This window comes from Neomonachus schauinslandi, chromosome 6, assembly GCF_002201575.2.
Source record: "Neomonachus schauinslandi chromosome 6, ASM220157v2, whole genome shotgun sequence".
Lineage (NCBI taxonomy): Eukaryota > Metazoa > Chordata > Mammalia > Carnivora > Phocidae > Neomonachus > Neomonachus schauinslandi.
In genome coordinates this window covers 121083894-121105921 of record NC_058408.1, presented here as the reverse complement: position 1 = coordinate 121105921, position 22028 = coordinate 121083894, and the positions used below count along the sequence as shown (strand labels likewise).

The 22028-nt window shown below is 44.1% G+C and overlaps 1 protein-coding gene across 2 annotated transcripts in view; it reads left to right on the top strand.

Annotated features, from left to right (window-relative positions):
* The window catches only part of MYOF (myoferlin), a 152592-nt gene that overhangs the window by 5884 nt on the left and 124680 nt on the right, over positions 1–22028 (top strand). For both annotated transcript variants that reach the window (XM_021699796.1, XM_021699795.1), the window contains exons 2-3: positions 15323–15378; positions 17590–17681. In XM_021699796.1, the coding sequence (XP_021555471.1) occupies positions 15323–15378; positions 17590–17681 (148 nt within the window). The remainder of the gene's footprint in view (positions 1–15322; positions 15379–17589; positions 17682–22028) is intronic.

Genomic DNA, 22028 nt, shown 5'->3' with positions numbered 1-22028 from the left:
GAAATTTGACAGAAATGATGAGAAGGAAGACATGCCAGGCTCTGAAACAGCACAGAAATGCCAGGGAGCCATGGGCTTGTGTGGTGAGGTTGACAGAGGGTAATCCAGTGTGGTTAGGGATGGCGCTTTACTCATAAACCAGTGGGGAGACGTTAGGCAGCATTGTGGACAGGTTATTAGTACTAGTGAGGGTGACTAAAGAGAAGGTTTACTGGTTGAGGTAAATGCTTTGCAGGGCAGAGGGAGTTTATCCCAGGGCTAGAATGAGAAGGAAGGAATTAACATAAAAGATACTGAGAAAGCCATCTGACTGAATTAAATGAATAAGAAAACCACACTGGGCAGGCTCATTGGGCCATCCTTCCTCACACTCTTCTGTGAAATGGGACTCACACTGCCTTCCTCCCAGCCAGGGTGTTCACCCTGCAGGTGAGTACAGGGCTGGGGGGGGGGGGGTGGCTCTGCAGGGGGCCAGCATAACAGGAGCTACCTGAGACAGGAGGGAGGGTGCCCACGGAGGGAGAGAAGGGCATAGAAATAGTAAGTGACAGGGAAGAAAAATTTTGCTGTTTTCCCAAAAGCCAACGGGGAGCATTTCTAACCAAGCTGAGCGGTGGCCTCATTCACATAAGGTCCTTCTCTCCCTACCCGGTTGGCCTGCCTGAAAGATAAGGTGTCATGGCCGGCAACTGCTTAATTGCAGGGAACACATACCCGCAAGCTTGCTCAGATAAAGTGTGGTTTTGTCTTTTTGTTTTTTCCCCAAATCTAGAGAGAAATCTTCCAGAATCTAAATCAAGGGCTTCACAGGAGCCAGAATTGTGTCAAGCAGGGTGGCGTTCACTCTCACTCCCGCAAAGACTACGGGACGTCATGCCCTTCTTCCTCCCTGTGCATGACGTCCGTTTTCTCTCTGTGCACTGGCTGCCTTCGTGGAATCTCTTAGTCCTGCTGCTCTGCTATTGGCAGTGTGCATGGGGCTTTGGGTTACTGTGGAGGTGACTTGGTCTGCGTTCTATATCTGCTACAGCCTCAGTGTCTCTTCTTTGAGGGAAAGATACCAGTTGGCTCAGTTTTGGGCAGGTGTTCACCCCTGGTCTAATCAGCTGTGCCAAGGGATACAGACTCACAAGACAGGTATCCCAGATGCCTCTACTACACGAGCTGAGCTTTGAGGGCTTAGACCATGAACTACCTGGTCCAGCTCCCTGCAGCTGGGGCATTTGCTGCTTTGCCATCTTGAAGTTACTATCTGACCAACCCCGCTCCATCCCCTAAAAGAGCCCCCTTCTTTCTGTAATCAACACAATACACGTAAAGTGATAAGCTTTGGACTGGGCAGACCAAGTTTCACTCTTGGGTGTATCATTGGGAGCTAAATATTTTTGATAACTGTATTTCTGAGCCTTTATTTCTTCAACTATAAAATGAGGAGAACGATACGTACCTCACAGGGACATCATAAGGATCGACAATGATTAAATATCTAAAATACTATCATAGTGTCTGGCACATAATACAGATCTTCTTTGACTTATGATGGGGTTACATCCCAATAAACCCATGGTAAGTTGAAAACGCATTCAATACACCTCACCTACAGAACATCATAGCTTAGCCCAGCCTAACTTGAACATACTTAAAACACATTGGCCTACATCATCTGGACAAAATCATCCACCACAAAGCCTGCTTTATAATAAAGTATCGAATATCTCATGTAATTTATTGAATACTGTAGTGAAAGTGAAAAACAGAATGGCTGGCTGGGTGCAGAATGGTTGTTAAGTGTATCAGTTGTTTGCGCTTGTGATTGTGTGGGTGATTGGCAGCCGTGCTCCCTGCCCCTCCCTGCCCCTGCCCAGCACCGTGAGAGTATTGTACTGCAGAGCGCTAGCCCAGGAAAACATCCAAATTCAAATTTCAAAGTACGTTTCCACTGAATGCAAATTGCTTTTGCACCATCATAAAGTTGAAAAATTAAGTTGTACCATCCCAAGGCAGGGACCATCTGTAGTTGTATGGCAAACACTAGCTTCCTCCCCTTTTTATGTCCCCACTCCTTCCCCCACCCCACTGCTGGGGCGGGGCATACAAAACCCTGGGGGCCATCTGAGGGGTGGCCCAGGCTTAGATGAAGAAATGGGATGCTTGGGGGCGCCTGGGTGGCTCAGATGGTTAAGCGTCTGCCTTCTGCTCAGGTCATGATCCCAGGGTCCTGGGATCGAGTCCCGCATCGGGCTCCCTGCTAGGCAGGGAGCCTGCTTCTCCCTCTGCCTCTGCCTCTCTCTCTCTCTCTGACTCTCATGAATAAATAAATAAAATATTAAAAAAAAAAAAGAAATGGGCTGCTTGGTAGCTGTGCCATACAAGCAGGTGGAAGGCAGAGCCAATGTCTGATTCCCTGAGCGCGCATTGTAACTTCTTGAGCAGGCCCATGATAGGTTCTTTGTTGTTGCTGTTGTTTTAATTGTGGTTAAATGTATATAGCATAAACATTACCACTGTAACCATTTTTAAGTATACAGTTTAGTAGCATTAAGTACATTCATGTCCTTGTGCTATCATCACCATTCTTCAGTCCCCAGAACTTTCTCATCTTCCCAAACTGAAACTCTATACTCATTAAATAATAATTCCTCATCCCCCACCCCACCCCTGCCCCTGGCAACTATCATTCTATTTTCTGTCTCTGTGAATTTGACTACCCGGATACCTCATGTGAGTGAAATCATTCGATATTTGTCCATTTGTGGCTGGCTTATTTCACTTGGCCTAATGTCCTCAGGGTTCATCTGTGTTGTAGCAGGTGTCAGAATTTTTTCTTTTGGTAAGGCTGTATGTATACGCCACATTTTGTTTATCCATTCATCCATCAGTGGGCACTTGGGTTGCTTCACCTTTTGGCTACCGTGAGTAATGAAGCTCTGAACATGGGTGTACAAATACTGTTTTTGAGTTCCTGCTCTCCATTCTTTTGGGCATAAAGCCCAAATTGGAATTTCTGGGTCGTGTGGTACTGCTGTGTTTAATGTTTTGAGCCACCACTACACTGTTTTCCATACTGACGGCATGATTTTACTGGCATTCCCACCAGCAATGATCAGGGTTCCAATTTCTCCACATCCTCGACAAACACTTATTTTCTGGTTTTGTTTTGTTTTGTTTCCATAATGGTCATCCTAATGGATGTGAACATAGTAGGTTCTTAGCAACTCTCTGTTGACGTGGATTTTCAACTCCACGTACCTCAGAACTCAGAGTGAGGCTCTCAGCAGCGTAGTCTGCAGCCTCAATGGCCAGCAGCAAGGCAAGCCCTTCTGCGAAGGGGGGGGGGGAGCGCACAGCAGCAGCCTGAGCGAGGCTGATGACCTGTTAGCCATTGGAGCCCTAGCCCTGTGATGTCTGTGTGGCCGAGGTCATGCCAAGAGCCATAGCAGAGCTGAGGCAGATGGGAAATAGCCTTGGTCCCCTGAAATGCCAGGCCTTCTGATTGGTCTGGGTTTCCCAGGGCAGGGCTGGAACCAGAGGTCCTAACAGGTCCCTCCATATTTGTCTCTCCTACCATCCTATACTCCTTCGTGGTTCCTGTCAAAACACACAGATATATATTTGCTGGCTTACTTGATTTCTGTCTGCCTCCTCCATTGGAAAGTAGGCTTCATGAGGTCAGAGACTGTCTCTTTCCCCAGCACCTAGCTTAGTGCTTGGCAGGTAGTAGATGAGTAATAAGTAGTTACTGAATGAAAGGCTCTAGCTCCTCATCTGATTCACTCTGGTCATGATACCAGACCAAAGTGAGTCCCCTCCGTTGTGAGTTACAGACAAAGACTACACCATGTGGAGTTGCCTCTCAATGTCATCTGCATTCGTACAAATAAGGAGATCATGGAAATAATTCCAAAGGCATGGGCGGCTCCTTTTATTAGAGCTTGGGATGAATATTCAGAGGGGGATTTTAACATTATAGTGAAGCTGAGGTAACTGTTGGGCACTTTCTGGTTCATCTGCATACAGATCCTCACATGTTTCTTTTCCTGTTCCAGCAATTCGTTCATTAGCTTTGCTGAGCGAAATAAGTCAATCAGAGAAAGACATGTATCATATGATCTCACTGATTTGAGGAATTCTTAATCTCAGGAAACAAACTGAGGGTTGCTGGAGTGGTGGGGGGTGGGAGGGATGGGGTGTCTGGGTAGTAGACACTGGGGAGGGTACCTCTGAAACAAATAATACATTTATGTTAAAAAAAAAAAAAGAAGATAGTAGGAAGGGAAAAATGAAGGGGGGGAAATCAGAGGGGGAGACGAACCAGGAGAGACTATAGACTCTGAGAAACAAACTGAGGGTTCTAGAGGGGAGGGGGCCGGGGGGATGGGTTAGCTTGGTGATGGTTATTAAGGAGGGCACGTATTGAATGGAGCACTGGGTGTTATACGCAAACAATGAATCATGGAACACTACATTAAAAACTAATGATGTAATGAATGGTGACTAACATAACAAAATAAAAAATGTTAAAAAAAAAAAGATGAAATTGACAGGCAGAAACTTCTGGGAGTTTCCTGGAAGTCAGTCAATTCAGGGGTCAAGGGGTTTCACCAGTGACAGGTTCTCACAGGCCAGAGGGACCAGATGGAACCAGGGCCCTCTGCCCACAAACTACAAAACTGATCTTGAATACCTAAGACTTCAGAGTTTCCACAGGCTGTTTGGAATCCACTAAGCTGCACCACAAAGGAAGCTGGAAGGAAGGGGAGCCCCAGCCTACCTCTGACCATGATAGTAGGGCTTTGGTCTTATTAATGGCAAGAAACTTCTCTGCATCTCAGTCTTCCCAGCTGTAAAGTGGGTATAAGACCTACTTTTGAAGGTTGTAAAAGTCAAATGAGATGATGTATTTAAGGTACTTGGACTAAAAATAGGTGTTTACTGGGGGCATCTGGCTGGCTTAGTTAGAAAAGCATGCGACTCCTGATCTTGAGGTTGTGAGTTTGAGCCCCACGTTGGGTGTAGAGATTATGAAAAATAAATAAATAAACCTAAAAAAATAGATGTTTACTCTGACCTGACCTCTTGAAGTTTTTCTCTCTTTGCATGTGGCAAAGTGAAAAATTAGTGGTCTAGGTTAGGGACTAAGGAAGTAAGAAGTTTGCAAATCAAACGAGAACAGCTGATGCCAGACTTTTATGCTCTCCTCTCCCAAGGTGAAGCTACGAATCTAGAAAACAGGTCTAGGTTGGGTGCATCTTTTGTCAAAACAACCAGTCCATGTGGTGATACTAAAGCAGAGATTTACTCGTTTTTATTTACTTCATTCGGCAGTCACTTATTTGTGTGCTCGACTATTTGGATCAGAGCTGTCTCCTGAAATGTTCTAGGATGGGGGGGATGTTTGAGATCTGCCCTGTTCGCGATGGTAGCCATGAGCCACGTGTGGCTGCTGATCACTGAAATGTGGCCAGTGTCACTTGAGGAACTGAATTTTTAATATTTTCTAGTTTTCATTGATTTAGATGTACACAGCCGCGTGCGGTTATTATACAGCACAGACAGCGGGAGGACAGCCACCGCGGTGAGGAGTGCAGGTCTTCCTCTCACTCACTGCTGCCCAGCGTCTCCGTACCTCAGTTGTCCCATCTACAAAATGGGCAGGGTAACAGTCCCCACCTCAGAGTGTAGTTGTGAGGATCAGCATGAGTAAAAGGAAAGCACATACATAGAAAATGCTGTAAGCGTTCATTGCTACTTAGGTCTTCGGGAGATTCTGGCTTGGGGCAGGGGCGGGGTGGGGGGCCTGAGTACCAACCACTTGCTGTACCACCACCACCATTTATGAAACCCTGATGCTATGCCCCTACCTGTGCCTATTGTCTTATTTAATCCTCATGGGCATTTTGAAGGAGTAGGTCTTACGTCATCTTCATTTTACACATGGAGAAACAGAGGCAGGAACCAGTCAGGATTCAGCTCAGGACTGTCTGATTCCATAGTCTCCCGTGTGCATTCCCCAAGGTCAGCATGGCTAAAGAGGTAACACGCAACCTCTGCCTAAAACAACCAAGTCGAATTATGAACGCTCTCTTTCCACTGAGTGGATTGAGTGGCTCAGTGTGTGGGGGTCATTTGGACCCAGGCTGAGAGAGGAAGAACATGTACCAAGAACACAAGAACTTAAAAAAAAGAAGAAAAACAAAATGCAGCCTTCCAGGGGTGAGTTCCCACAGGGTAATGAAAGTCTTTATGACTTGCTGTGACTCAGAAGCTCAGAGCTATCATAGCTTAGCGGTGAATCATTCCTCTGATAATTGAGTCCGAGCCATTTTATTAGTGGAGACTAAAACTCTAACGTATTGCATGAAAACTATTAAAAATCTAATATTTGAGTGGCAGGGGGAGTCTCCATTACCTCACCCCCGATCCCAATAGCACAACTTACAAATTAAAAAAAAAAAAAATATTTCCCTTATCTCTCTTTCATGATTAAAAAATAAACAATTTTCTTTTTGCTTACCTCTCCTCATGGTCGGAATCACTTCCTGGACGGTCCTATCTCCCTCCCTTCTCTCATTTGTGGTCGTGTCTCCCTACTGCTTCTCTCAAACATAAATTCATTCAACAAATATTGATCCAGAGTGGGCTCTGTCAGGCTCTGCACTCAGCACTGCAGGTCCGTTCAGGAACTAGCCAGACTTGCCCCTGCCCGCATGCAGCTCGCGGTCCAGCTGTAAACCCAGTGAGAGGTCAGTGAATTCAGAGTTCGGCGAGTTTAAACTCCTGGAAAGTTTGAACTTTTTTTTTTGTATTTCATTATTTGCAGATTATATTGATGATGAGAGCTAGTAAGCGCACAAGGTGCTTCATGTATATTTATTCACTTAATTCTCACCAAAAAATGAAGTCCCTCTTTTTATGGGTTTGGGGAGGGTGGGTTACCTTGGTCAACATCCCGCCGCAGGGTCCAGGCAGAGCTGGGACACACCCACCCACCGCTGAGACTGTGACACCCCTGTGTGGGGGCCTGGGTCTCGGCCCTGTGTACTTTCGGCCCACCTAGGGTAATGCACACAGACAGACTCAGGACTCAGACCCCCATGGCTGAAATCCAGGCTCTCTGTCCTTCCCATTGTATTTCCTTGGGCAAATCCAGCCCTGGGGACATCTAGCCAGAGCCGTGCCAAGGCCTGGGGCATTGGTACCTGTGGGCCTGACACCTTTGGCCTCAGAGGCCTCGTCTGGGGCTCCAAATGCGCTCTGGTTTGTCTCAGTGCACTGGACACGTTAGGATGCCTTCCCCTGTGTGACATGGCTTGAGGAAGGGGCCTCCCTCCAGGGCACTAACAGTATGAAAAGCCCTTTCCTGGGCTTGATCACATCTGTCCTTCACAAGTCTGGCTGGGGTCCAGGGCAAGGATTGTTTATACTCATTTATCAGATGAGGAAATAGAGCTTCAGAGAGGTCAGGAGCGGCCAAAGCTGGGCAGCCAGGATGAGTCGAGGAGAGACTAGAACCCCAGTCCTGAGATGAAGATCCGTGCACTTTCCCCCTGCTATGTGCGTGTCTGGCTTTCTCTGTGCTTGGCATCTCTCCTCTTTAAGTCTACTTCCATCCCCATCCCGGACACTCCCGGTTCCCAGTTCTGCCTCATACCTGAGGCAACTGAGCAGCCGAGCTTGCTAAAGAGCCCCGAGGTCAAAGCCATCCCCAGTATAGGCAGGAGAAGTGGGGACAGTGGATTAAACTGCTGGTGATGGCAAAAATCCCAGGGCATTTCTGTTTATCAGAGCTATCAGTGACTATTTCAGAAACGTACAGAACAGCCTTGCTTTGTATCATAGTTGCCATTTAGCCAAAACGCCTTCCCCAGAACCCGTTTGACAACATACCTGGAGCAGTTGGCCCGCCAGGGTTGGAAAGCGAGGAGTCAGAGATCCACCTTTAGCCAGGCAGAACCGGACGGGCCACCTGTCTCTGTGCTGCCCCCAGGTCCCTCTAAGTGCTGAGGGTGGAGGAGTCTCCTGCTGCCCCTGCCCTGGCCTTCGCGGCCCTCTGGATCCTGTGGAGATTCTCCAAGATGCTGGTGGCTGCCAGGCTGACTGCCGGGAAGAAGCAGCCCTGCCCAGAAGCCAGCAGCCCCCCGCGGGCCACACAGCCAGGGGAGAGAACGGCTCCAGCAGGGCAGAGCCTAGCGTCACTGGGCTCTTGCTCTGGGGACTGGGCCCTGCCCTCCGGGGAGGCTCCACAGCCTGGGAAAGCCCCTGGGGTGCACAAGGGGTGCTGAACAGGTGCCATAGTAAAAATAATAGCTCCTGTTCGCTCAGTGCTTCCTGTGTGCTGGGCCCTGTGCCGAGCACTCTGTATTCATGTTCTCACTGAATCGTTAAAGCAACTCCAGTAAAAAAACTTCCATGAGCTTATGAAGTTCAATTCACTCAAATCATGGGGAAATTACTTGAGGGGAATAACGATATTAGTAAAATACAGTCCCAGCCTTCAAGGAGTCAGTCTGGTTGGTCTTAATCCTCCGACTCAGGCAACTGTTCTGTGTCTCTACCTGCCAGAGTCTGAATCCCGGCTCCTCCACTTACTAGCTGTGTGACCTCTGATAAATTGCTTCGCCTCTCTGTGTTTTGGTTTCTCCTTGTGTAATCGGGGGTGATCATAATAGAATTTACCTTTTAGGGTAGTTGCGAAGATTAATGAGACACTCCATGGAAAGCACTGGGAACGGTGACTAGTTCAGAGCATTTAATAACTGTTAGCCCTGTGTGGATAACTTCAGGGATTCTGTGATATTCCAGGCCAAATAGTAGTGACTTTATATATGTCTGTGACTATTTCTGAAGACAAAGGGGCCATAACCCAGGACCCAGAGAAGATGAAGAAGTATTTCTCAATGGGAGGTCAAGTTTAGATGCATGGCTGGACCTAGAGATCTTGTTGATCTACTTTGCCTACCAAAGAGCTAAGTTACTTAGGGGAGCTTTGTAAATGGGACCCCCCACTTCTCCTGGGGCCATGTCAGCAATCTAGGCCAGTGAGGACTTGGGGGTCCTTCATAAGGCACATATTCCACTAGACCTGGAGGAAGACTTAGAGATCATCTTGTCTAAATTCCCCAGGGTACACAAGAGGGACTCTGAGCTCAGTGGTTGAGCCTTTGTCTGAAATAACAGCTCAAAGAATCGGAGAGTTCACTGATTTGAAAGTCCAGTCAGAAGAGCTGGGCCAACCCTGTGATTTTCCCTGCAGCAGTGTGAGGATCAGTGAGGTGGGGTGTCTTTGGAAGTATCGAAAAAGTGTTACCATTGTAGATGCTATTACTTCCATGAGCACCTGGCATTGCTTATTGTATTAGGGTTCTCCAGAAAAATGGAACCCATAGGGTGTATGTGTGTGTGTGTGTGTGTGTGTGTGTGTTGAGACAGACAGATTGAGAGACTTATTTTAAGAAATTGGCTCATGTGATTATAAGGGCTGGCAAGTCTGAAATTTGTGGGGCAGGCCAGCAGGCTGGAAACTTGGGCAGGATTTCTATGTCACGGTCTTGAGGCAGAATTCCATCTCCCCTAGGAAACCTCAGTTTTTGGTGGTTCAGATGAGACACATCCACATGACAGAGCATAATCTCTTTTATTTAAAGACAATTGATTGCAAATGTTAATCACATCTATAAAATACCTTCACAGCAACATCTAGACTCAAGTTTGACCAAACAGGGGGCACACAGCTTTGCCAAGTGACACATAAAATGAGCCACCACATGGGCCCTCTCAGCATGGAGGTGGCCAGTCCAGTCTTAGGAGGTCTGGTTATCTCTGGAGCCTTGTCCCTAAGGGTCCAGCACACTGTGTGGTAGGCGAACAGCAAAGGAAATGGCTCTGTGCGAGAGGGCGCGGTGCCTTGGCAAGGAATGTTTGTTCACTTCTCTGGAAACTTCATGCAGAGGTTGGTATGCAGGTTAATTACTGCGGTGGTGACCTTCAGTGAACAGAGAGAGAAGCAGGCAGGCTTGACTTATCAAAAAAACAGGAAATGTCCCAAAGAATGCCTTGAGTCATGGTCCGGAGTGTACTTTGCATTTGAGTTAGTTGTTCTGTTCTGGGTTGAAAGCATTTAATTCCTGTCGATAGGAAGAAACAGTCATCTTAATAAAATTAGAGATGAGAGCAGGGGGAGGTAGGTGATGTGCAGAAAGGGAAAAGAGCTTCCCGTGACTTCATCTGATGTTTAGCACCTGCAATTTAGACCTTTAAAAAAAAAAAAAGTGGTGGAATTTTTGGAATAGTTGAATAATATAAATATGTGACTGGCTGCTGCTAAGAAAGAAATTTATTTACTTTTGTTTTTTTGGCTGACATGTTTATGTGAGAATAGACTTTCAATAGCATATAATGTACACACATTTTGATAAAAATGAGAGCCTCCTTTTTAGAAGGGGTTGAGCTGGGTTTCTCCAGAAGGGGAGGAGCTAATGTTAGCAATGTAATCTTTACTTACTAGGGAGCTAGGAGGCACAGCGGTTGAACACATGGGCTGTAGAATCAGACTGGTTCTGAGTTAGAGTGTTTCTGCCTGGCTCTGTGATCTTGGGCAAATTACCTAACCATCCTGGGCTCGTTTTGCTCATCTGCAGATTGGGGATAAGTTACCTCTTGGGCTTGCTGGCAAGGTTCAATGAAATGACCTATGTGCAGGGTTTAGCACAGGCCTGGCTGAGAGAGAAGGTACCCCCTAGAAGGTAGCCCCCTTGGCACCAGTGCAAGTGCGGGGGGATGGGGGGCAGCCACAGTTTCCACTGGAACAGTCCCACCTGGTCTGCGGTCACCTGGCACTTAGGCATTCGGCCGGTTCCCTTTGTTCTCAATACACAATGGAATCATGTGCTCAGGAACACGTATGAGAAGTTAATGCACAACTTGGCTTTCCTTGTGGGATTATGAACTTCTTGAAGTTACAAAGCCCAATGTCTAACACCCTCTTTACTAAATGGCTTGTATCAGCCAAATGAAGCTTGGCTTAGCTTGGCAGTCATGGCTTCACAGGGTGACCATAACCTTCCCACACAGCCTGGTTGCCTCTGCTCGTTTCCACGTCCCGTTGGTTCCAGCCACTTGGGCTGTGCTATGTCCCCAGACATGACCTGTGCTCTCTCCCCTGTGGCTGACCCACCCACCCCATTGCCCCCACCTGGAGTGACCTTTTCATCCCAGCTCCACGTTTTCAACTCATCCTTGTCTTTCAATCCGCAGCTTGGCCTCTGCTTCCTCTGTGAGACCTTATCTGGTGCCCCCAGCTTGAAGTCATCTCCCCTTTTCAGGTGTATCCCCTCTGATGGCAACTGCAGCCTTTTCCTGTATCAGTCCCCTGTGGCCACATCTCCCTCCTTGGTGGAGCACCCGAGGGCAGGAAGTGTATCTTGGGTATCTTTGTATCCCCCACAGTATCCAGCTCAGTGCCTGGCCAGTGATATTTCAAATATATGTATTAGATAGAAGAATGAGAAAACTCACTAATGTTTGTGGAAGAACTCACTTAGTGGACCATTTGCATGGGCTGAGCTACGAGGTCCCTTTGCCTGACCGGGGCAGGCATTATTTCCATTATCCCCCTCTCTGACAGGAGGAAGCTCCAACATGAGAATGAAGCAGGCAGGAACATGGTGGGTTTTTGCTGTTTGCTGAAAACATGTGTCAAGTTTCCTTTGGCTCTTCTATTCAATAGCCCGTGAACTCCATATGTGGAATGTTTGGAGACCAAGAACTATCTTGTACTCTTCTGTTTCCCCAGTTCCCAGCACATAGTAGGCGCTTAATAAATGCTTGAAGATGAATGAATGAACAAGTGACGCTCCCTTTTTCACACCCCTCAACTGCTGACTCTGGAACAGTCCTGCCCCTACTGGGGGAAGGGGTGGGGGATCCGTAGTAGTGGCTCAGCACCAAGACCCCTGTGCAACATTTCTTCTTATATGCTGATTCCCAGGTCAGTAACCAGGCTTGGGATTCAACTCAAGTGAGCAAATACTGGCTATTTCCACAGCCTCTCTGGAGCCCTTGTCCCTGTCTTAGCTCCCTGCCTGGAATCTTGGGGACTTGGAGACCGAAATTTTGCTTCGGTACCATCCTTCAGGGACCCAAGTCCTGCCTCAAGCCCCTGTGCCCAATTCCTGTAAAATACTTGCTGCTTTCTCCTTGCTTTACTTACTTGCTGTGACCTCTTGCAATTTCCTATCTTTTCTCTCGAAGGTCTGCTGTGGTCCCAGGGTGCAGATTCACTCTTTCCTGACTCAGTTCTCCAACCACCCAGCCCTGGTTGTGGCAGCAAGGGTGGTGGTGAGCTGAAGGGAAAGGAATGGTACCATTTCATGCTTGTACAAGGCAAGAATTCCTAACTTTTGTGAAGGCCACAAACTCATTTGAGAATCTGATGAGATCAATAAACCGTCTTCCCAGAAAAACTTACAGATGTCACATTGTGTGTTGGAGCAAATAGCCTTAGAGAGTCTCAGGATAGTCTCAAACCTGACCTTGGACATTCCTGTGGCCATTGCTCAGGATGCCAGGCCCATCACACATCTTATGTTTATGCGTTTTCTTTATCCAGTGCTTCTGACAGCTTCCAGTGAGGCACTGTGGTGCGGTGGTGAACACACACTCGGGGTTTGGAGCCAAGGAGACAAAGGTTCAGATTCTGGTTCTCTCTCTCTCTCTCTTTTTTTTTTTTTTTTGTTAGCTGTGTGACCTTAGGCAAGTTAACCAGCTTCTCTCAATGCTTTGTCTGTAAAATGGGGATGAGAATGTTAACGTTGCAAGGTTGCTGTAAGGATTTAGAGACGCTGCAGTAGAATGCACATCGGGGTGCTTGTAGATGGTTGTTTAGAGGGAGCTGCTACCATTGTGGAAAGAAGCCATCTGTCCAGCTCTGTCAGTTTAAACTTCTCTTGGCTCCTCTTTCTCTCAAGAGTACTTGCTTATACTGTAACCACAGAGGAAAATTGAGAGTTTTCCATCAGATGGCAGGAGGGGTGAATGGGGCCAAATGGCAGTGTGGGAGGGGACAGTTCAGCTTCTCGGGGGTATTGGAATCAGATCCGTGGAGGGGCTCTGTAGGCTACCTAGAAGGACCACAGTTAGAACTGATCAGTGCAGGTCCAGGCATGAGCCGATGAGCAGAGTCATGCTGAAGTCTAGAAAGGGAAGCCAGCTGGGCTCTGGGAGCCACTCAAGTGGAAAAGTTAATGCTTAGCAGAGTGAGGGTGGTGATTCATGGCTTTACTATGCTGAGGTCTTGGAAGAATGAGGTGGTTAGTCCCACAGCAGGCGTGTGCTGGGAGCCTTAGCTATGTGACATTCCACTGAACAAAACCCACTACCTTCTCCATTGCACTGCAGTAGAGGGGAACCGGGGACAGTTCCAAGTGTGGCCACCAAAGAGAGGCTGCCTGGTGGGTTTAAAAGCTATCCGTGCCACTTACTAACTTGGTCACTTTGAGTATGTCACTTCTCAGTTTCCTTAGCTCCAAAAGGGGGGATGAAAATTATACATATCTCCTAGGGTTTTTAGAGAGATTAGATGTTGTAAGATCATAGAAAATATATACGTTGGTCTCCACCCCCTCCCCCCCCCCCATTTCCTGGCACTGAGCTAAAACCCTTATAAATTCCTAGGTGATAGCAGTAGGAGCATCTTTAGTTCTAATGAGGTGACTCTGGGTGGGCTCCTGGATGGTTCCTGGATGGAGACTGGTCACCAGGAAGAGCAAGCCATGATGAGAAGCTTGGAATTTCGGTCCCACTCACACTCCTCTAGACTGGAGAAAGGGGCTGGAAGTAGAGTTAATAATTGATCTTGCCTGTGTGAGGAAGCCTCCATAAAAATCCCAAAAGAATGGGGTTTTGAGAGCTTCCAGATGGGTGAACACATCCATGTACCAGGAGGTTGAGGCATTCTAACTCCATGGGGACAGAAGCTCCTGTGCCCAGGACCCTCCCAGACCTTACCTTACATATCTCTTCATCTGGCAGTTCATCTGTACCCTCCATCACCTCCTTTAATAAACTGGTAAATATAAATAACTGTTTTCCTGAATTCTATGAGCCGCTCTGGCAACTTCATTGAGCCCGATGAGGGAGTTGTGGGAACCTCAGATTTATAGCCTGCTAGGTCAGAAGCTCCTGGACTTGCTATTGTCATCTGAACCCTTAACCTGTGGGATCTGATGCTGTCTTCAGGTAGATAGTGTCAGCATTGAGTTAAATTGTAAAACACCCACCTGGAGTCACAGAAAATTGCTCAGTGGGAGAGTCCCCACCGTACTTCTGGTGTCACAAGAGTTGTGAATGTTCTTTGTGATGGTAAGGGAGACACACAGAAGGAAAACTGTTTTGTTTTGGTTTTTTCCCTGAAAACAGATGAGCTCATGCTTACAAAGCATTTTGTACTCAAACACTAGCTTTTATTTTGGTAAGTAGATTATTTTGGCAACAGATGCCCCTGCTCTTTGGACTTCTCTAAGGAAACTTTAAGTACTAGCTGGATTAGCATTTATTATTATTATTAACATTTATTCATCCAGGAAGGGGACATAACATTTATTCATCATAAATAAAATAAATAACATAAATAACATTTATTCATCCAGTCTCAGATACAGAGAAAGAAAACCTGTATCTTCAGGAAAGGTGAGCCATGAGTAAGGGAGACCCTACATTCTCTGCAGGTCCTAGAAAGTGTTCGTCTACTAATTACCTTGTGCCAAGGCCTCTGGTAGGGAGTCCAGCTCAGTCTTAAAGCTGTGGGGTGTTACCACATGCAGAGATGGCATGGGCTTCAGAGTGGAAACTGCAGGTTATATAGGACCCAGTGCCAAGTATTAGCTCAGAAGAATTAGCTAAGCATTTCTTAGCTCCTTTGAATTTCAGTAGCCGCGTCTCTAAAATGGCAACACCTGCTCATCAAAGGTTAGCTTTGTTGCCTTCTTTCTGCAACAAGCTGGAGACACAGAGGCCCTGGGTAACTAACCTTGGTCTGTGGGAGCTAGTGAGGGAGAGACAGGGGATCACAACATTGCCATGATTTTGAGTCCCTCATTCCCTAACATCTTGTAGATCTGGGCATGGGAGAAGCATTTAGGCCAAAAAAAAAAAAGCCATTCAATTTGGAAAACTTTGACCCAGGTAACCCCGACTCTAGGCAAATGAGTGGGAAAATGTGGGCACACAGTTGGCCCTCAGGGGAACACTCATTGAATGAGTGAATGAATGGTACATGTTCTAGGAATATTTTTAATTAATTGATATCTCTTATTTTTATTTGCAGATGAGAAAAAGAAAACAAAGAAAGTTGACAATGAACTCAACCCATTCTGGAATGAGGTAACTTCATTTTTTTTTAACATTGTTTCAATGGATAAGTTATATCTGATTGTCCTATCTTCGGTCAAGGGTTAGCTTTTCCCTTTGGAAGAAGAATCTCTGCATTGTACCCCCACCCTGCCATCTCCCTTTGTGGCCATGGAGACAGCAGAACCATTCAAGGAGATGTGCCACGATGACATCTCCTTATAGTAGTGCAGTGAGCGAAGCCAGGGCAGGGAGTGTGAGGGCTGGGTTCTAACCTGGAGCAGCCTTGAGCTTGCTGAGTGATGGTGGTCCAGTTATGTTGCATGTCGGGGGCACATATGTAGGGCAAGGGGTGGGATTAGATCATCTCTGGAGTCCCAGAGAGAAAGCTCCATATTTAAAAACCTATCTGCATGTGACTAATCAAGAGCCACATTTATTGCTTTTTCTGTTTTGATAAAGTAATACATCCTTAATGTAGACATTTTGAAAGCTTCAGATCAACATAAAAAAATTGACCTTTGCACCCACCCACTATCCAGAACCAACTACTGTTAACATCTGGGATATATCAATAAATGTTTATTGAATAGATATATTTAATAACATATGATGTCTTGAAATTAGCAAACTAGCACCATATAGCACATATGGCTTTCTATCCTATTTTTTCTTACTATTAGGTCCTGAGCGTATACTATATCATTCCATTCAGAAGTATTTTTCAACTATGCAATATTCTGTAGAAGGGATATAATGTAATTTATTTACTTCCCCCACTGTTGACTTTATATACATTTTATAAACAGTTCAATGTTGAATATATTTATAGGTATGTGAAAATTTTAATTCTTTCCCCTGAGTAGATTTTCCTATGCTGACTAATTTTTTAAAAGATGATCATTCGTCCCATTGTTTTTTTCCAAAAGCCAATGAAACCTTCCTGGATAAGCACAGTGATAAATGTCTTTGTTATTTTCACTGAGTCACCAGGCTGTGAAGACTTCCCCTCCACCAACTGCAGATTTCTCCCCACCCCCACGACTAGTTTCAATGTCTCTGTAAGATAAAGACTTTATCTTTTCATTGAATGAGGTAAAGACAAAATACCTTTCTAATGCCTTTCTGGGAAGAAGAAAATTGAGAGGCAATTCTACCTCTTTGCAATTTCACTGGAACCCAGAACACAGCCCGATGGACTTCCAGCTCCATGAAAGCAAGAGGCCAGTCTGGTTGGGCCCCGTGGATACTATGGATCCTAGCACTTTGTACAGAGCTCCAAGAATAAAACAAATTGAAAAAATACATATGTATACATTTAATGCTTCAGTTTTGAGTAGTCCTAACATGCTTCTTTATATTTGGTCAATCCATGTGGCCAATGGCAGAGAGATATATGGTCACGTGAGCAGACATGTCCTCTGCAGGGCATCACCCATCTCACCCCATTTTGTTTCCAACGTGTATTTTTTTAAATTGCAAATGTATTTATCAAGTAAACTCCCCAATTGTAGTTTTGTAACTGAAATCTAACCCAAATGAAATGCCAACCCCAGACTCACTGGGGTTAGCATTCTAAAATGAGGTTTGACACATTCTCCATCTACTCCAAACCCATTACAAGGAGAATCAAATCATCAGTAGATGCTGCTTTATTTAATTCATATATTATATAATGGATCAAAGGCATCACTGGTGTTATGTTGATTTTTTTTATGTTTGCCATTAGACAGCAGTTTATTGCATGAAGATGAAAGTCTCGTCTGACTACAAACTGATCATGGTGGACTTAAAATATTTTAAGAGCTGATGCATTTTAGAAAATTTTCTTTAGATTATTCATCTCTTTGGTAAAAATAATATGATTGGGAAGAGCAAGTAATTTAAAAACAACCAGTGAAGAAAGCATTCATTTTATTTTGTTCTTCTAACCCATTGTGGTGGGCACTAAGTAAATTCTCTGACTATGACATGGGTTTGGTGACTTGTCCATAGTCACAGAGCCTAGAAAATGGGAAGCCAGAAATCACCCCCAGGTCTTCTGAGGCTAAGTCTGGTTTGCCTTCCCACAGCCCTCAGTAGCCTTCAGGTTTGGAATTTGATCACTTCTATCTAACTATAGAATTGAGTAAGTCAAAAGATTGTCAGCAGTGAAGATAATGACCTGATGTTAGTATTGGTACATCTTATTATACTCCCCGATCCTGTTAACAACTTTTTTTTTTATAACCTTTCTGTGGACAGATTTTGGAGTTTGACTTGAGGGGTATACCACTGGACTTTTCATCTTCCCTTACAATTGTTGTGAAAGATTTTGAGACAATTGGACAAAATAAGTAAGTTGATTTCAACTATTTTTCTCATTTTACATATTATCTTACTATTGTTTATTTTGTTGAAGGAACATATCGTTAATAACATTTTTGTAATATTTTCAATATAATTGTGCATCAATTCCATCTCTCACCCCCCCCACAACCTTCTGAGCCAATATCAGATGTGGTTAATTTCTCACAGTGCCTTTTCCCAAACTTCTGTACAGTAGTCCCCTCTTACCTGCGATTTCAGTTACTCATGGTCAACTGAGGTCCAGAAGCAGATGATCCTCCTTCTGAAATATTATCAGAAGGTCAGTAGTAGCCTAACACTATGTCACAATGCTTACGTCATTTTTTCACCTTACTTCATCTCATCACATAGGCATTTTGTCATCTCACATCATCACAAGAAGGATGAGTTACAATAAGGTATTTTGAGAGGGAGAGAAACCATATTCACATAACTTATTACAGTATATTGTTATAATTATTCTATTTTATTATTAGTTATTGTTGTTAATCTCTTACTATGTCTAATTTATAAAATAAACTTTATCATAGGTATGTATGTATGTATGTATGAGAAAAAACATAGTATATATAGGGTTTGGAACTATCTGTGGTTTTAGGCATCCACTAGGGGTTTTGGCACATATCCCTATGGAGAAAGGGTGGGGGGCTATTGTGTTCCTAAGAGTCTGCAAACACTAATCCACCATTAGTGTATACAATTTGGCACTTCCTGTGAATGCTATCTAACATTCCTGAAACATCTTTGTTAACTGCATATAGTCACTTCCTACCTCTGATGGTTTATCTGAACTGTAGCTATATTAGATAGAAGCAAAATCATTTCTTCTTCTGATTATGTGTGACCATACTCATCTCATTCAAGTTCTACTTGCAGCCCCACTTCCATTTTAACATCTTATGGGCCTTTTAAACTCAACAGACGTAAGCCATATCCCTGTTACCCCTACCAGTTTCAAATGGGGAAGGGTCATTATGGTGCCCATGGTGGCATTGAGGGTTGTCCCCTGAGTAAAGCTGGGGAACATCTGAAACAGGTCTCTATGGGACAGAATGACCCCAGTAAATTCACCCCAGTCCTTGATTTGGACTTTGGCCTTATAGCCTCAGAAACCAGTCTTAGGTTACCAATTCAAACTAACCAAGCTTACAAGAAACTAATGCTTAAAACCAGGTTACTTATTTGTTCATTTCCAGGGGAAATAAATGCCTGGTGGGAGGGCATCCTGATCAATGAATTCTCCTTTGTGTCATACTGCATGGAAAGCCAAATTACTGTATATCCTTGATTATAAGATGTCATTGACCATAAGATGTATTATTCAATTAATAACAGGTTTGGGGGTTACGAAGAAGCCTCGTATTAAATGCCCATATCCATGTAGGAAGCATCCAAGTTTTTAATAATGTCAGTACATTTAAAAATGTATGTCTTAGCCTAAGGCACATTTGGTAAATCAGAAGGCTGCAATGAGAGGGATAAACTAGAAAGAATTAGTTGAGGTACAGTGACCATATGCCCTGATTTGCTTGGGACAGTCCTGGTTTATTGTCTCAACACAATTACTAATAATACTTCTTTTGCTGTCAACAGTGGCTTGGTTTGGACAGTAAATTAGATGGTCACCCTAGTGACTGGGGTCTTCTACTTAGTGGCGTCAGGCTAAGAGAGCCTGGACAGACATTTACCCCCTAGACAATGCTTTGCTAGGTACTATGCATGTTCACCTTTGATGAGATCCTTTTTCCCATGTTCCATTGTTGACCAGTTACCCTTGTGACTGATGCTTTTTTTTCTTAAGCTATATGAATACACTCTGGTAGGTTCTGATCCCACTATACTGGACTGAAAATCATTGTAGCTTTAAAGGTTATGTGGGGTATCTCAGCTTTGAACCAATGATACTATTATCTGTCCCCACCCAATTCCCAGAGGGCAGTTTTATCTCCCAAATCACAAAATTTTGGGGAAGTGTGTGGTCAAACCTCACTGTAGCCTCTAATATGTTACTAATAATAGTCCCTTTCTGAGGATAGTCCAAGATGGTGGAGGAGTAGGAGACCTTAATTTCGTCTGGTCCCAGGAATTCAGCTAGATAGCTATCAAATCATTCTGAACACCTGTGAACTCAACCGGAGACCTAAAAGAATAGCTGCAACTCTACAAATAGAAAAGTGACCACTTTCTGCAAGAATGACAGGACAGAAAAACTCACCTCAAAAAAGAGAATAAGAGGCAGTACTGACTGCCAGTGACCTAATCAGTATGGATATAAGTAAAATGTCAGAACTAGAGTTCAGAATAATGATTATAAAGATATTAGCTAGACTTGAAAAAAGCCTAAAGGACACCAGAGAACATTTCCCTTTCTGGAGAAATAGAAGAACTTAAATCTAATCAATTCAAAATAAAAAAGGCTATTAATGAGATGCAATAAAAAATGGAGGCTCTAACTGCTAGGATAAGTGAGGCAGAAGAGAGAATTAGTGATATAGAAGACAAAATGATGGAGAATAAAGAAGCTGAGAAAAAGAGAGATAAACAACTACTGGATCTCAGGGGAGAATTCGAGAGATAAGTGATAGCATAAAGTGAAACAATATTAGAATAATTGGGATCCTGGAAGAAGAGGAAAGGGGGGGAGGAGAAGGTATATTTGAGCAAATTAAAGCAGAGAACTTCCCTAATCTGGGGAAGGAAACAGGCATTCAAGTCCAGGAGGAACAGAGAACCCTCCTCAAAATCAATAAAAATAGGTCAACACCCCGACATATAACAGTGAAACTTGCAAATCTCAGGAACAAAGAGAAAACCCTGAAGGCAACTTGGGACAAGGGGTCCGTAACCTACAAGTATAGAAACATTAGACTGGCAGAAGACCTATCCACAGAGACCTGGCAGGCCAGAAAGGACTGACATGATATATTCAGGGTGCTAAATGAGAAAAATATGCAGCTAAGAAGACTTTATCTAGCTAGGATGTCATTCAAAATAGAAGAAGAGATAAAAAGCTTCCAGGACAAACAGAAACTAAAGAACTTTTGATCACAAAACCAGCCCTGCAAGAAATATTAAAAGGGATCTTTTAAGCTAAGAGAGAGCCCAAAAGTAACATAGACCAGAAAGAAACAGAGACAATATATAGAAACAGTGACTTTACAGGTAATACAGTGGCACTAAATTAATATCTTTCAATAGTTACTCTGAATGTAAATGGGCTAAATTCCCTAATCAAAAGACACAGGGTATCAGATTGGATAAAAAAGCAAGACCCATCGATATGCTGTCTGCAAGAGACTCATTTTAGACCGAAAGACACCTCCAGATTTAAAGTGAGGGGGTGGAAAACCATTTGTCATGCCAATGGACATCAGAAGAAAGCTGGGGTGGCAATCCTTACATCAGACAAATTAGATTTTAAACCAAAGATTGTAATAAGAGATGAGGAAAGACACTGTATCATAATTATAGTGTCTATCCAACAAGAAGGTCTAACAATTGTAAATATTTATGCCCCTAACATGGGAGCAGCCAATTATATAAACCAATTAATAACCAAATTAAAGAAACACATTGATAATAATACAATAATAGTAGGGGACTTTAACATCCCACTCACTACAATGGACAGATCATCTAAGCAGAAGATCAACAGGGAAACAAGGGCTTTGAATGACACACTGGACCAGATGGACTTCACAGATAGATTCAGAGCATTTCATCCTAAAGCAGCAGAATACACATTCTTCTCAAGTGCACATGGAACACTGTCCAGAATCGATCACATACTGGGTCACAATCAGGTCTCAACCAGTACCAAAAGATTGGGATCATTCCCTGCATATTATCAGACCACAATGTTTTGAAATGAAACTCAATCACAAGAGGAAATTTGGAAAGAACTCAACTACATGGAGGCTAAAGAGCATCCTACTAAAGAATGAACGGGTCAACCAGGAAATTAAAGAAGAATTTTAAAAATTCATGGAAACAAATGAAAATGAAAGCAGAACAGTTCAAAACCTTTGGGATGCAGCAAAGGCAGTCCTAAGAGGGAAGTATATAGCAATACAAGCCTTTCTCAAGAAACAAGAAAGGTCTCACATACACAACCTAACATTACACCTAAAGGAGCTGGAGAAAGAACAGCAAATAAAAGCCTAAACTCAGCAGGAGAAGAGAATTAATAAAGATTAGAACAGAAATCAATGAAATAGAAACCAAAAGAACAGTAGAACAGATCAACGAAACTAGGAGCTGGTTCTTTGAAAAAATTCATTAGATTGATAAACCCTTGGCCAGACTTATCAAAAAGAAAAGAGAAAGGACCCAAA